The following is a 17,438-nucleotide window of genomic DNA, read 5'->3' on the forward strand; positions in this document are numbered from 1 at the left end:
GCTTTGTGGTCGAGCGGGATTCGTTATTCTAATATGGGTAAGTGATGTTACATATGTTTGTCTAATAAACGTATTTTGTTATTGGCCAATTTTAAAAGAAAAGTCGATTTGATGGATTTGCTCTTTTTTATTGAAAAATTTTAAGTTCTCTCGTTGTTAGCTTCTCTCCTAAATCAGTTCTGTAAACTTAAAAGCATTAAATATTATATATTTTTTTTACAGACAATGATGATGATTGCTCTGTTTTGTGCTCTGCGAAATTCTGTTACTCTCTAGTTAGATACCGAACAATAAAGTTGAATGATACCGCTATGTAACAATTTTGTATAGTCACAGTGAGCATCAAAGTTTAATTGCGGAACTAGTACAATTTTCATATGAATTTTTTATACTGCCACTTACATTATTGTCACAATCAATTAATATTTTTGCCATATAAACAGAATTTCAACTAAGTTATATTAATGCTAAAATTGTTATTGCACTCTGTTCGAGTCGTCATCAATATTTTATAACTTTAAATAAGTCATTTATACCGGGTGTTTCAAATTCGAATCTCACTATTAGGATCTCGATAAAAATATAAAATATATTTTAAATAAAATCGAAAACCAATAGTTAACCATCTCAACAGCGTTAAAAAATAAAACCTCAGTTGGCCTGGATGCTAAGCTGACGTTTCAATAGACACGTCATCTTTCAAAACCGCAAAATATTAGTTTTGACACGTTTACGTGTACCCCTAGGTAGCATCAAAGTGGCAGCAACTGGAACGGGAACTTTGAGAAAGTATTTGTTAAGTAATTATTACTTTAACGGCGACTTTAAAGCTTTTATTTTTCCATATTATAAAGTAATTATATAGCAATTACCATTACAAATGGAAACATTATACTTTCGGTACTTCTAGGTTGTTTCTAAAGGTATTTGGAACGGAATTATTACTATGGGAAATTACTTTGAAGTCTCACTTACTTTAAAGTAGTATTAACAGCGGCAAGTACTTGGCTTTTTATTACTTTATAGTAATAATGATAGCAACTTTCAAGTATTCCCGAAAATTCTATATAGCGATATCTGAATTGAAATTTGCTGTTACTTGAGAAATTTATTACAAGGTAAGTCTCTTTTGGAACCTTCAAGTTGTTTCATAGTAACTGCGACTTGAAAGTCGGAATTTCTTCAGTAATAACTGAAAGTTACGCCATCTTTTCTTAGAGAATAATAAACGCTATTAAGTCAAAAATTCCGTTTTTCAGATACTTTAACAATTATTTCTCGAAAATTTCCAAAATAACTTGGAAGAAACCCAACTTATTTCAATTTGTTTTTTAATTTTTAGTACTTTTTGGCGATTTTGCACTTTTTTGACATAGGTTATAGATCAGCAAATATTTATAGATATAATTTATTTATAGATATAAAAAGAAAATATTGCTTCCATTTTTGACGGCATGTTGGGACAGCTGGTGAAAAACGAGCCGCAAAGAACGCACGTAGGTTAAATGATAGACTCTATGCCTAGCAGCATTTTGCCTGTAATTCAACATTACGTTGTATTAAATTATTAAATTGTTTTAAATAATTTAAACAGTAATTTAGGTCGAACATTTAGCTTTAGTTTAGTAAATTATTTATATATATATTTTTTTTTGCACTCCGCCATAATAAAATACTCTGTTTTTATAATAATTCAAAGCTAGAACATCAATTTTATGGAAACCCAAATTTAATTTTAAACTACACAATACAATACATACACTTGTGAATTCATATACCTACCCTCTAACATAAAAATTAATTGGATTGAAATTTGGACTCCAAGGCGGCCCAGGTGTTTGACTTCCACGACCAATCCAACGCTAAGCAAATTGATTATTTAGGTAGTCTTTAACTTTTCTCGAAAACAGCCCCAGAGCGCCATCTTGCATAACTCTAAGAAGTTCGATGGATCCTAAACGTTGGCGTCCAGTTATCAAATAGGAATTTTCTAGATCACACTCGCATATAAAATGTACCTCGTACATAGTTTTAACATATAGCAGTTATTTTAATCTGGTGTAGGAATTGAAATCCTAATTTGTTTACCAATTATAAATAGTGTGTATGGTTAAGGAAAGAGAGTACTCGAGACGGAAAAATTATTCGCAAATACTGAAGTGTAACGTCAACATTACAACTAATGATATGTTGATATTATGAAAGTGCGCGCTTTTGATACGTCAATTTTGTTTTATTTGCCTTTTAGGAGAATTGAGTATCGACAACGACAGTACTATAGAAATCGACTACACTCCTTACGAAGAGAGACTGGAAACTTACATCGTGCCAATTTTATTTTTAATTATTTTCGTTGTTGGTGTTTTGGGAAATGGCACCCTGGTAGTAATATTCCTGCGGCATAGATCTATGCGAAACGTGCCCAATACGTAAGTGTTTGTCCACAACCAAATATTTTCGACGATGCAGTGTTGCCGCTTCTAACAGTAACACAGGGCAACATAGCTGCCGCAAATAGGATGCTTTTGTTAAATGTATCCTTACTAAATGATCTGACTCTGATCTGTCTCACACATTTTTCATATTCAACTGACAAATTAATGAGGAAAAATCATCTCATACATTTTTAAGCAACCATCTCGATTATGGCCATCTATGTCAACAAGCTTCGATATATTATTCATGATATGTGTTTAAATACATCTAAAACAAATAAGCCCCAGGAAGGAAAAGAACTTTCTCTATATATAAGAGAAGCTGAAGATGCACGCCTAAGGGCGGATAGCACGAAGTCCCTTGGAATTACAGTAGACCAAAATCTAAATCGAAATTCTGAGGTACAGGGTTTGCTTCTGCTTGTTGTCTTCAAAAGACAGAAGAGGGCCCTGAGGATATTGCCTGACTTGATCTTGCTTTAAGAACGCACATTCGTTGACTTTGATAGGTCGGGAACTCAGTATTCATAATTTTTGAAACAAACACCGATTTATATTAAAACCTTTGATCGTCTAGACTGTGGATAAAATTCTCCTGACTCAATGGGAATCAAAATTATGTAGCTGCCTTTATACAATATCAGCTGTGTATGATATGTGCAGTATTGACTGTCGAATTCGATTTCAAATTCAATATGTTAAAATATAGAGGACTTCTTAAGCATAAAACAATTAAGCTAACAATATGCAGCAGATACCTTAAATCACATCAAAGTAGTTCAAATGTTGACTAACATAATTGTTTCTTTCTTTTAAAATTTCAAATATGGACGTTACTTTTCGAAGAATTTTTTGAAAAAATTACGAAATCACTATATATGATTACTTCCAAATTTCTTGCTGAATCAATATCTCATAGTCGGCAGATAAAACTGATTTTATATTTTGTATTTTTTCTTAATGAAAAGTATTTATTTTTAAGTTTTTTGCTTATTTTGACCAACGTATATATTAGCTTTTTATAAGTAATACGAGTGTCTTATTGTTCTGATAAGAAGGTTCCCATTATTGTCCTCAATGTGTTCAAAGCTTTCCGCCACGAAAACTCAACATTCGGAGGTAGAAAGAAATGTGTTCGAATATCGCTCGAGTTGGACAGTCACTTGCGCCCCATCAGGTCAACAAAAGAAGTACAGGATGAAAAGAAACTGTAATAAATGAAGAGGAGATGGTTCTCATCCTCATTTATTCCAGAATTAAATAGTTTGTATTTCTTCTTATGGCTGCATATTAAAAGTCTGGTTTACCGCCTTCCAGTTAGCACTGTCGAAGATATGAAGGATTTAATAAGAAATGCTGCAGATAAACTTCAAAAAATTGCAGTGGCCGACCTAATTAACCAAAATGTTATTTTATTAAAAAAAAAAACTAACATTAGCATTCACTTATGAATAGAATTTGATCACTTAATTGTTTTTCTCTGCATGCTTTCATATTATCCATATTCTTATAATCATGCAGAGAAGAGGTTTTTATTTTTTTGAAATGAAAATCATACATAGGATTGAAATAAATGGAGAAACTAAATTGTGTTTTGTGATTGGAGATTGAAGGAATCATTTTTATTTCAAGAGAAATCAGTGGCGTATATTTGTGGAAAATAAATTCAATACGCCCGCCACTGCTCTATTTTTGAAAAAAAATGTGGCACACTAAATAATTTCCCTTGATATATAGGACATGTGCGCCAAATTTCATTAAAATATCTCAATAGATATTAGGGATATTAAAATTAACTTTTGAAAATTTTACCGACAGGAGAAATCCAGAAGATTTGTAAATATTCTACACTAAGATATGATGATTGAAGTTGTATTTTTCAGGTTTATTTTTTCCTTGGCACTCGCTGATCTGCTCGTTATAATCACATGCGTCCCATTCACGTCCATCTTGTATACATTGGAGTCGTATCCGTGGGGTGTGGCGGTTTGCAAAATATCCGAATCAGCGAAAGATATCAGCATTGGAGTGTCCGTCTACACGTTGACGGCTTTATCGGTGGAAAGATACTATGCTATAGCGAATCCTCTTAGACGACTGCAGGTTTGTACATGCTAAAGGGGAGAAAAAATTCCTACTGCTCTACCATGTTGAGTTTTGGGGCTTTGATATTACGAGGGCTAGCTTTTATAATTCGGGATTGGTGATAAAAAACTATAAGCTACTAACAAATATGACTTTATTGCTTCTCAAAATATTCACCCTGATGATCGATACTCAAATCAATCATCAAAGCACACACACATATCGAGTCATGCGCCTCCAAAAAATGCTTTTTAAAAAAATCGGTGCCCCCGTAATTTATTCTTAATGTATATGAATCAAAAGAAGTCATTAGGTGCTGAATCAGGAGTATATGGTGGATATCTCATCAAATCAACATTTTTAATGTTCAAAAAGTTCTTTGTTTGCATTGATTGGTGAGAGTCGTCGTGGAGAGTGATTCGTTTTCGGCGATTGGTTTTTCTAATTTCCTTGAAGACTTTCGGCAAACAAATTGTTGTGTACCATTTAGAATTGATTGTTTTACCTTTCACCAAAGAAACAGTCGAAACGTGGCCAGTTTTCCTGAAAAAACAAACTACCATTTGGTTCGTAGTGCTTTGCGCACGAACAATTTTTATGCGCTTTGTCTCATTCCGTCGACTGCTCCTTCCTTGCAAGTTCATATGCGTAGATCCATGATTCATCACCTGTCACGATATCGTAGACGTGTTTGGAAGCACCGCGATCGTATTTTTTTAGCATTTCCTTCGACCAATCAACACGAGCCTCTTTTTGAGCCCATGTCAAATCGTGTGGAATCCAACGCCAACAAAGTTTTTTAGCCCCAATCTAAGGCACAGGGCGATCCTGCAAAATCAGTTTCCTCACTGCATTAACGTTTTCATCGATTTTGGACGACCTTCACCAAATTCATCCTTAAGAAAACTACAACCACTACTGAAGTCCGAAAACAAGCGATAAACAGTGATTTTATGACTACCAACAATTCCTCCAAAATTCTTAAATTTATTACAAGATTTGATATCGAAGCTTTTGGAGTTAACTAGAAATTTGTTAATTTGTTAATATATTTTATAAAATTCACCAAGTAAAATAAAAATTTGCGTCCCCTAAAAAGGTCATTAATGTCATAAAAATAGTTGAATGACCTGTTCTTACCGTTACCGGTTTTTTATTATTTTTATTATATTTATGTATATCTTGTTTTTTTAAGCAAAGGTCATTTTTTTCCTTCGCGCATTTTTTTTTTTTGATAAAAGAATTGATTAGATGCAACAATTTTAGTTTTGATGTCACATACGCACAAGTATTTTTTTGGAAATTCGGAAAATTTTCCAAATGTCCTAAATCTGTACTATTTTTTAAATTATGTTTATTATATATTTATATTGGACCAATGCAAGTTATTTAGATATATTGAGCTGTGTTATGATGCATTTACCACTTTTTGTTTTACTTATTATTATTATTATTGCATCGCATTAATAAACTGGTCTCACAGTTACTGTTTTTTTATCACGTATTTTCAATCAAGACAAGTTAGATAGGTGTATTGATATATTCCAAAACGGGTAATTATTTTTGCATTGCATTAAAATTGGTCAAGTATGTTTCTCAATTTTATTTTTCTACTCTTTTCTGTAAAATACCTGCTTATATACCGATCTAACGTGCGGGAAGCGTCACTTTACTACCTTACTTTCTTATCCCATCGGTTTTAGCCACTTCGAACATTTCCGGAATGTTGCCACATCGGATATTTTCGGAGATTTTACCGTACGGTTTGAATTTTGACATTTGTCAATTCTGACGCTTTAGCATACTTGTTGGATAATGGACTATTCTGAATTTTGAAGACAAACTCCCTTTGCAATGAAAAAATAAGTTTTGTAAATGTCTGACTAATCAACTAACGAACTAATTGTTTCAGAAAAAATCAGTTGCCATTCTTGCCGCCCTGTTAATCTGGTTACTGGCGATCGCTTTTGCCCTACCAGACGCCGTCTTTTCACGCCTGGATGAAGTGGAAATCGATAGGTAAGATTCGTTAGCAAAACATAAGATACGGTTTGGGATATATCATTGAAAACAGAATTATTATCTCTATTTAATGACTATCAGCCAAAATGGATGCAACCATGAATTCTACCAAAGAACATCTATAACAATCCGTTTATCCTCCTTGGAATCCAAGCAGACTACCGAGATACAACGTATCCTCAAACGATTAAAGGGTCCAAAATAAAAATACTGAATATTTTTAAAGGTTTCTAACTGGCCACCAGGGGAGGCAATCGCATTCTTGAATTTTATAGTAATTTCGGGTAGAACAAGCAAACAGTGCAAAAGAGAAAATATTTTTAAATTGTACGTCAGAGCCAATTATAACCATATACCATATTTTGTTTCTCATAAAACTTCTAAGAACTGTCACCATGGAAACTCTGTATATAAATTTACTGTTGAATAATAATCAATACTGATTCTCAATACTATAACAACTACAAACCAGTCTGTAAACCAGATGTAAATGCAGTGTTGTTTTTACCAAATTTAAGTATCTTACCCATCATTATCAAAGTTCATCCCAATTAATGTTAATCTTGTTCATTCGCTCTTTGTAACAATATTATGCCACTTACTGAGCAGTCTTGTCAACCTTGTAGCCCAACCTCATGAAGATGGTAGCGGGGGTTTTACTGATATCACTCAGAATTCTTGATAAATACTTTTTAGCATTTTCTGCCCTTTTTAGTGTTACTTTTATCATTACCTGATTTATCTGATCTCACAGAGAGATGCATCAAGTATTTTGTGCTTGGGCATGGCATGAGTAACATGTTTCCTTGCCATGAACGTAGGCAAGACTACTGCTTTAGGGGCAGTCGTAATATTGTTGCAAATGACGAAAGGCATAAGGTTGCCGACGTAGTGGAAGAGCAAATAACTGGTCAGAGTGGATAAGGTAATAAAATGTGCTAGAAACATCACTCCATTTCATGGGGTTTTATCAGAGATTTTTTGATTGGTATGGCTTCACATTACTAAGAAAAGTCATATTTAATTTAAATATTGGGAACAGCTGTATTTTCGCTGCGCTGGAAAATACGAAAATAGAAATTGCCAACATCATATAATCGATAGCGACGCGGTTTCTGCAATTCCAATTTCCGCCATTTCGGGAAGTTTATAATATAATTTTTGCCTCGTTTCGACAAATTTGCCGTTTTGTGGTGTTCGATGATAATGCGATTTGGATTTTAAAGACCGCGTTTTGCGCGGACGTTTAATCTCGTTATTTATTTTGAGATAAATATTTTTCCTAATATTCGATATTTATTTTCTTATTTTGTGTCTTCCTGTGGGGTGTTCACAACAACAAAAAAAAACAATTTTTGCTCAACAAAAACGGAAATAAATTTGCTTATCAAGGTGTCACAAAAAATTGTTTTGCTTTCTTAAAAGTATGTTTTGAACTATTATCCTCTTGATACCTCCATTTGGTAACATGGTGTCTTGAAGAATATGAATAGAATCATTTTGGTCCATAACATCCTTTATCCAATAAATTGGTCATACACCATATCAAGAAAATACTCCCCACAATTTCAGATTACATCCTGTACGTTTAAGAGTTTTGATGGTGTAGTTTTTACAAAACTTCTGGATTCCTCCTGCGACGTTTTTTGTTGAATCGAACTTTAAATGAACTTTTCTTGCTATTTATTCTACTATGCAGGCTACTTACTTGAAGCTTTTCCCGGACCTTCCTTGAACTTATTTCTAATCCCAGCTCAGTTTTAAAATAGAGATCTGTCTTCATCTCAAATGCGATACACAATATATTTTTTAAATCGCCTTTCTTTTAATGAAATAATTTAAAAATATATAACTGACATACTCGCTTGTTTAGTACACCGTATTTATAAATAAGTGTTTAATATTAAATCTGCGCAATAAACTCTACAACTTTTTGATTTCCAAAATATAATATAAATATTATAAAAGTTAGTACTGTTTAACTCTGCGCCTGCAATCTGGTAAATTAATATAGTCCAGTAAGGTGGAAAGAAGGAGGATGCAAAGTGTGCCAACACCTATATTATTAATACTATTATTGCTCATTTTTAAATTTGATTTTTTTGTGAACATTTTCATTCAACAACGTATTGAACTAATCAAAATAACAACACGCTTGTTTTAAAGACTGATCCATATACACTATCTGACAAAAGAAGTGCGACAAAGTCCATTTTGATATATGTTTCAATAGCTTTTTATCTGAACAGCTACTATAAAACCTTGCATCCACTAACCTTCTTGTACTGTTCGTAATAAAACCGTATTTTTTGGAATTTAGACATGTCAAACACTCAACTTTAAACTTATACAAGGGAATTTATTTCGATTCACTTTCACTCTCTTTTTCTGGACCTGGACCCTGGAAGTAACTTTTAAGGATAGTGAACTTTATACAAATTAAATAGAATTTCGTTTTTCCTGTCATCTGACGATGAGCGGCCAACCCAAGGTGTTTGATTCGTTAGGAATCAGTGATTTGATATGTGCTGCCATCTGTCGAGGAATAGCTAAACGACACCGGAAGTTTTTCTTTAGGAATCTGTAATTCTGATATTTCAAGGCCTCTCTCGCGGAATGGAGGGCGTAGAAGTAACCAAAGCTACTACTTCTTCCTAAGCTGTGCTAAGCTCGTAAGTTATCACCAAAGAGTATAAAATTGAGGGGAAGGCTACTATTAACGCCTCTAGTGAGTGTGTCCAGTCATGAAAACGGAAAACACGCGGGACGTACGGTTCAATTCAATTTAAAGTATGAAATGTAAAATGTGGAAAAAAAAGTCGAAATTGTCTTAATTTTCTTTATTAAAATATAAGTAAAGTGCTGTTATCCGTTACAAGCTACTGTAGTATTTTCAGTGTGACGCATTACTCTAAACCGCCATGACAGTACTTTAGTACTTGGACACAAATAATAGATGGCATTCGTAAAAGTATACGAGACCTTTGGTTATTACTATCAAACAATATATGAATTATTTTTTGTGAGGAATAGTTATAGTCCATCAACAAAGAATAAACCCCAAATTCAATGCTTAAGGAAAAGAAGAAAAAAGTACAGAAGCATACTATTTATGTTTGATATTTACTTCCGTATTTCTACCTGTTGTGCTCAGGAACAGATAATTTTAATATGCCAATTCCAATCAGCTAACAAACAGATGGGATTTATTATTAACCAAAACTTATTACAAATGTTTTATGTGTCATTATACTGTCTCAAAATATGGAATTCTATTGCATTCACAACTCTCTGCTTCTAACATTTTGAAATTGGAATTTCTCTTGGCATGACTAATCCAGCAGAGAATTGGTCAAGAAAACATAAAATAAACCTCACTTTAGCCTACTTTGTAGTTTTACTTATTGTATTTGTACGTATCATCATGAATGTATGATTATAACATCGGGATTTGCAAATATTTCTCGAAGTTGTGCTCTACTTTTGTCCGATAGTGTATGTACTATCTCAGCTTTTTTACTACTTCAAAGAGAAAATGCTTTACCATTGATGAAGAAGGTCGCTTGGCCTCAATATTGTTTTTGTTCCTGCTCATCTCAAATTTAAATCATGTTTCACGTATGTGTTGAGTCTAAATTAAATTATTTTTAGCAACAAAACTATTACGTTCTGTTCACCTTTTCCCAACATCAGCGACGTCGATGTTTACGCCAAATACAATGTTTTCTCCAAGTCCCTGGTCTACTACGTCATACCGTTGAGTGTTATAGCCTGCTTCTACATCTTGATGGCCATAAGGTTACACGCTAGCGCGAATGAGATGCCCGGCGACGTGAAAGGTACCCAGTCCGTCGTTCAAGCAAAAGCAAGAAAACACGTCGCCAGAATGGTCCTGATATTCGTATTTCGTAAGCCAACCTGATTTATGGTAAAAGTATAATTTTTCCAAATATCTACGAGACCACGCAAAATATAACGTTCTATTTCTATTTATCTACTTTGTGATAAAAAAAATCTAGTTCTTTGATATCGGAGCAGAATAAAATTACTGCAAGTCCAGCATGCCTGAACTCATTTTTAACAAATTGAATAACAAGATTATTTGTTTTAGTTTGTTGCACATCCTAAGTGTTTCTTGTCAAGTAAACCAATTTAATGAAACATTCTGCTGGAGACTTAACGATGCAAGCATCTCCTCTGAAAGTCAAACAGATTTTTCTCAAAAATTCATTAAATTAGAAGTTTTGAACTAAAGTTTAGCAATTAAATGCTGCTCATAAAAATATTAAATAATAGAAAAAAATTCAGAAAAAAAAGTTATTTTGATATTTTGGAGTAGAGGGCGCAGAAGTAACCATAGCTACTACTTCTTCCTAAACTGTGCTAACCTTTCAAGTTATGAAGTTATTTTTTTACTACTTTTAAATTGGTTTTAAATGCTCATCCCAAATTTAGACGAACCGCGAAAAGATGAATTATTTTTTCTAAGGAATAGTTATAGTCTATCAACAAATAATAAACCCTAAATTCAATGCATAAAAAGGAAGAAAAAAGTACAGAAGCATACTATTTATGTATGATATTTTTTTCCATTTCTAGCTTGGATGCTTAAAAACAGTTAATTTAATATACCAATTCTAATCAGCTAACAAACAGTTCAAAAGTAGACAGTTAGGGGAAAATTCAGATGATATTTCTTATCCTCCGAAACTTATTAAAAACGTTTTGGAAGTTTTGAGGTATCTACTTTTATTTGCAGTCTGTAATGATTATTTTGAGGGAAAGATAAGGAGCATAAAATTGTAATAAAATCTTCCAATTACTAAGAAATTGCTCAACTCCAATAAAAATATCGCACTCATCCTATGGTATACTAGTGGGGTTAATGTTCATTGTGGTAGAGCAGACACTCTTGAAAAGAACATGAAAACTACGTAAACTCTACAGCCGTCAATCAAAAACCACAATTTCAACATTGAAAGCTAGTTTGAAACGCTATTCTTAAAATGTTCATCTGTTGCCACCTTAAATCACTTGTCTTCCATAAATGTAAATTCATTTAAGTTATTTGTAAAGGTGAAATGATACTAGTGATTATTCAGCTTCAATTGATATGTACTTTGGTGTCAACTAAGATCCTTCCTCACTCAGTCCTTCTTCCACATTTTACTTTTAATCAAGGGACATTTTTGATTTTTGAGGACGATTTGGTTTAATATAAATTAACCTAACCTAACATATTGAAGGGATAACTGGTCGTGTGACCATATAACAGAAACAACAGTAAAATATCTTTTCCACAGAACTGTTTTCTCAGAATACGGCTCTTTCTGATATTTGGTAATAATTTTGGCTGTTAAATGAAGTATGTTTCAGATTGAGATTTTTCTATTCATTCGACCAGGAGATGCGCCAGAGGGTACTTGCAAGTTCCACAGCCTGCTTGATTTTCTTTAAAAAATTAAAAGATAATTGTTGCTTAAATTCGTTTCAATTAAGTACCGCAAAGAAGTGGCGAAACTCCATTTTTTGTAATCGGTAGCAAACAATCAAGAACAAGATTCATTAAAAATCATATTATAAATTACGGCAAAATATTTCCCAAACTCAAATTTCGCTGTAAGTTTCTCGGATGTCATTTCTTTTATTTTCGAAATTCTCTGCTGTTATCTCTTTTATTGTTTATAATAAGAGCGAATAAATGCTATTGAATATTTTTTAATTGTGCTTCCAGTGTTCTTTATATGCTTCCTCCCACACCACGTGTTTATGCTGTGGTTTCACTTTTATCCTAACGCCAAGAATTCCTATAACTACTGGTGGCATGCTTTAAAAATGATCGGATTTTGTTTAAGGTATGTTATTAAGTATACTTTTGTATCGTATAGTTTTCTAATAAAATTCAAATGTTCAGCCTCTTTTATAGTATACTTGTTTTGCAGTTTTGTAAATTCGTGCGTCAATCCTATAGCGCTGTATTGGGGCAGTGGCGTTTTTAGATCTTACTTTAATAAGTACTTATGCTGCAAGAACTTAGAATGGTCGAGGAATGCACAATCAAATAGAGATTATGACTCGAATTTGAATTCTACGCTTCGACGAAGAGATCAGGTAGGACTTTGTGTTATGTCGCTGCTAGAGTCACTCTTCAAGCATCAAATTCAAAATACAGTGGATTTCGGATATAGTAAATCCGTTTATTGTGAACATTCGGTTATAATGAACACTTTTTGAAATACTCAAAAAGTCTCATAGGACAAATATCAATTTTTACTGTTTATAGTGAACCCGGATATAGTGAACTTTCGGATACAGTGAACTAAATTTCGTCAAGATTACATTTTCCGTTTTTAATGAACTTTTTCCGGGGTTCTCCCGGTAATTCCCGGTAAGAAAGGTTAAAATACGTAGCACATTTATTTTGTTATTGTTTTGATCTCAGTTGTGATTTCGATTTCGTGGAGAATATTCATGATAAACCTTCAAATGGAGAAGCAAAATCGAAAAGCTTTAACTTTGAAAGACAAATGCGATGTTATACAAAAAATTAAAAGGGGTATGAAATAAAGTGACATTTGTCGTGAAATGAATTAGCCTAAAGCAACTGTCTGGATCCCCTGGAAAAAAAGGTAGAATTCTCTCGTCCTATGGTAAAGCGAATGCAAGTTGTAAAAAGCTCAGAAAATCAGCTTTTACAATGATTTACCCAAAAAAGAATAGAAAAAGTTCCCATAAGTGGTCCAGTTCTTCAGCAAAAAGCAGGTGAAATGGGAAGTAGAATAGAAGAAAAAGATTTTGTTTCAGGAGTTGGAAAAATTGTTGATGAGTCTGCATCAGTTGATATGAATGTTGTTAGTAACTGACTCAAAACGGTTTGACCTGATTTTTGCAAAAATTATGACAGTGACAATATTTTTAATGCCGATGAGATCGGCTTTTTCTACAAACCAACCCGCCCCTGGTAAGACAATGAAATTCCAAAGAGAAAGGTGTGGAGGTGGGAAATTGTTCAAGTTTCGAATAACAGTTGTGGTTACTGCAAACATGGTTGGGATAGAAAAGAGAAAGCTGTTTGTTATCGGCAAATCAGTGAACCCAAGATGTTTTAAAAACAAGACCATACCAGTCAAGCACAAATCAAGCAGCAGAACGTGGATGTCATCTCACTTATTTACCGAAGAGCTGCTCCAATTTGAGACAGAATAGAAGAAGAAGAAAAGAAAAATTATTTTTTTAGTAGATAATTCTCCAGTACCTCCCAATGTTCCGTTGAACCAAATCAAACTGGTTTTTATGCCACCCAATACCAGTTCAAAACTGCAGCCCATGGCTCAAAGCATAATCCATTCGCTGAAGTCTCAATATAGGAAGATTTTGCCGATAAAGGTGATAGAAGCAATTGATGATGGACAAGAGTTTTCAGGGAGCTTATTGGATGCTGTAAATTTTATTCACCGTGCTTGACAGGAAGTTACCAAAAACACTATGCAGGATCCTTTGAAGCAGAAGATGGTTTTGACTCTGATGATGAATTGTGTCTGTCTAACCTGATGGCTAAAAAAACATTCATCAGATCCCGAAATTACCGACACCCAGAAAGAACTTGAAGCAGACATTAGGAATAGGATTGAACATTTCGACTTCGGAAGTTACGTTTCAGACGATCAAGTTGTTTCAACCGAATCTTTGACAGAAGACGAAATTATGCAGTTAGGGTCAACAGGTATAGATACATGAAATGTGATATTAAAACAATGACTGATTTACGTTATCCTTTTCAGAAACAAATGCAGAATTGAGTGAAAATGAGCTGAACGAGGAGGCTATTGAGGAAGTGGCCATGAGCATGTTCCTTTAGTAAAAGATATGACTGAAAAAGTAATAGAGATTCGCTCGTTTTTGGAGTTACGGAATTATTTTTGTAACCTTGAAAGTTATATAAGTAACATTAGCTTAATCAGACTCGGACAAACCAAAATATCCGACTTGTTTATCCAAGAGTAGGTGGATACATGTATTTTTTTCATTTTTTTTTAAAATATTGTTCACTTGTTACTTGTTTTGTACAGAATGATATTTCATTTTCAGCATTGCGTAATACATATACACATCTAAAAAAATGCTAATACATCGTGGGATTTTTTTTTACAAAACCAAACTACATAATATTATATAATATGTAATAACCTCCACCGAACCAATTTTGATGTAACTTTCAAGTTCACTATATCCGGACGTCAATGTATTTAATTTTCAAAAGGAATAGCCTCATTGAGACTGAAAATAAGAAATATCGTAATTAAGAAATAATTGCACCTGGATTGCTCCTTTGAGGATATTAAATTTTTTGAAAAAATAATTTTAATAATAAATCTTGAACAATGTTGAGAGAAAAAGGTGGACAGTCAAAGATATGTGTACGATGCCTGTTTACTACGTTACTGAATTCGAGATATTGATACTGACAATGTGATAACATTTTCCTCCAACTCTCCCTATTTTCATAAATTTGACTCTCTTATTCTTTGTTTTTTAGGCACTTAAAAAAAGGATTCAATAAGGAATAATACTGGTCCCTCCTATTTTGAATTGATTTTATCGGTGAAATTTGCATCACAATTAATAATGAGTAAATCTTTATTGATCTGTCAAACGGAAAATTTAACATAAGGCAACTTAAAAGAAGAGTTATGCCAAAGTTTTCAGAAAAATTTGCTTTTATTTCAAAGACCCAACGATTTAGGTGTCACTCGAAAGAGAATTTAATTAGCTCTTAGAATATGCGATAATCTACAGGAAATTTCGTTTAAAAAAAATGTATCTCGTTGTCTTGACCAACCCTGTATAATGTAGAGCTAATTTTGATATTAAAAAAAAATTACAGTACCTCCCTAAATTTCTACTGGCTCCAGTGTCGTAGTAATAAAAATTTAATTGAAGCTTTGTTTTGGCCGAGGTGCCATCACCCTGTATAATAAAATCCGACGCTTGATCTACTTGGGTAATATTTGCTAAATTCTTCAAGAGTAGGAATTTAACTATAGCGTTTAAAACAAATAATAAATTAAAACAATGATTAATATCAGTTAAAGATCAAATAAATAATTTTTCTAGATGAGTGGTATATTCTTTGAACTGTGAGGATTGTAATGCAGCAACAGCGCATAACCTTTCTCGGAATTAAAATGTCAATGTTTCACTTGAGTGCTCAAAGAGCAAAAACTTGATCTTCGGGAGCAATTAGAAATCAATAATACCAAAAAGAGTCCTAACTTTGATTGGGTCCGTTGACGCCGTCACACGTGACTCAATATGTATAAATTTCGGTTATCGAATCGAATTGGTACACTAAGACGGGTATGTTTGTTCTCAGGTCACATTGACCAGCATCGTGTGTGAATCGCAGTCGCTTCAAGATGCCTACAACCCTCAGCATCGACAAGAAGTGACGATCCACAGCTAAAAAAAGTCACTACCCATTCTAAATGGATTTTTACTTTTGGGCATTTAAATTATTTGGTTCAACAAATTACTTTATATATGCGAAAGCAATCTGTTGGCTTGCATTATGGAGATATGCGGAGTTATAATACTGTGAATTTCGAAAGATATGTAATGTGTGTATCAATAAATGTTCTGGGCATCTTTTTCTTGGACCTAGTTAATACCTGGTTCCTTCATTCCATTTTCCAGTTTCCGAACCGACCAAGAGGTGGCGCCACCAGGCCTACTCTTGGATCGGCGTCGTCCTACAGTACCAGTCAGTGGATTAGTACATTATGCAACAAGTGTGGTGAACGGCAGTGACTTAAAAAGTTTACCAAACCTGTTGCATAGTATACTTTTTCTAGGAGTTAGGTTTTGGGTACATTTTTTCCAAACAATATTAATGTCGTTGGATTAACAAATGTCAAATTTCAATCCGTGCGGTAATATCCTGGAAATGTCCGAAGTGGTTCGGATCCATGCCCAAATGCACAAGGACATCCGTAAAACGTCCTCGTGATATCTGACGGAACATGGCGTATGTCCTGTTTCAGCTAAGAGACATCCTTAAGACGTCCCAAGGATATTCGATGTTACTAATTGGGACGTCCACAGTATATCAGATGCGCAGTTATACCAGTTGGGACGTCCTTAGTATATCCGACTGTGAGGATATAGGATCTTATATAGATATTCCAGTGGAGCTTACTAATTAGGTTATTTCCAACAGCCTATGAGAAATACTGGAAAGGTTGGTTGGTTTTACGTAAACGCTTGATCTGACGCTGATAGTACTCTCATGAAAGATGGTAATTTCCACGATGATGTAGGTGTACATTTATGTATTTTATTTGATTTAATACAAACCTCACTAAATTTTTATTGGTAAGATCTCTTTCATGAGAGTAGGTACTATCGCCCGCAGTTTGACAGAAAAGGACTATTTCGGAATATTTTTTGTCAACCTAAAAATTTTTTTTTTTTTTGCTCGTGATGGTACCTACTATCATTATAAAAACGAGCCTTAAAGAATAGGAAAAACGTTTTCATGAATTAACCCAACAACCATTTTAATGTGAAAATTGTACTTTAGGCAGAGTGGTTCCTAAAATTAATACTTTGTTTTTGAGGGTTGATCCTTGCATTCATTTTAAGAAAAAAATATACTAACTATATTATATAACCAAAAATGTAATTTTGTTCTGGGGATTTTCTCTAAAATTATTTGCTCAAATAAAAAATTAGTTTAGCTTTGTATGTCTAAATTTAACTGCTCAAAGAACATGAAGAAAAAGTGAATTTTATTTTTGTTTTCAGAAACTAAGCATTAAGATTCGAAAAGAAGTCCAGAATCAAAAAAGAAATGTTATCTAATACGTATATTATAAGTAATGTAGGTTACAAAAAAGT

At 33.4% G+C, this 17,438-nt stretch overlaps 1 protein-coding gene across 2 annotated transcripts; it reads left to right on the forward strand.

The window, feature by feature from the left end:
* Positions 1-16,177, forward strand: LOC132707357 (neuropeptide CCHamide-2 receptor-like). Of its 2 annotated transcripts, none has more exons than XM_060679181.1 (8): positions 1-37; positions 2,249-2,429; positions 4,319-4,538; positions 6,433-6,539; positions 10,194-10,450; positions 12,277-12,397; positions 12,485-12,653; positions 15,916-16,177. In XM_060679181.1, the coding sequence occupies exons 1-8, from the start codon at positions 34-36 to the stop codon at positions 16,003-16,005; spliced, it is 1,149 nt and encodes a 382-aa protein (XP_060535164.1). In that variant the 5' UTR covers positions 1-33; the 3' UTR covers positions 16,006-16,177. The 2 variants fall into 2 exon arrangements, with proteins under 2 accessions (XP_060535164.1, XP_060535165.1); XM_060679182.1 differs by having other exon boundaries at positions 10,194-10,381.
* The last annotated feature ends 1,261 nt before the right edge of the window (positions 16,178-17,438 follow it).

The sequence above is a fragment of the Cylas formicarius genome, unplaced genomic scaffold (genome assembly GCF_029955315.1).
Source record: "Cylas formicarius isolate icCylForm1 unplaced genomic scaffold, icCylForm1.1 PGA_scaffold_9__14_contigs__length_23061073, whole genome shotgun sequence".
NCBI lineage: Eukaryota > Metazoa > Arthropoda > Insecta > Coleoptera > Brentidae > Cylas > Cylas formicarius.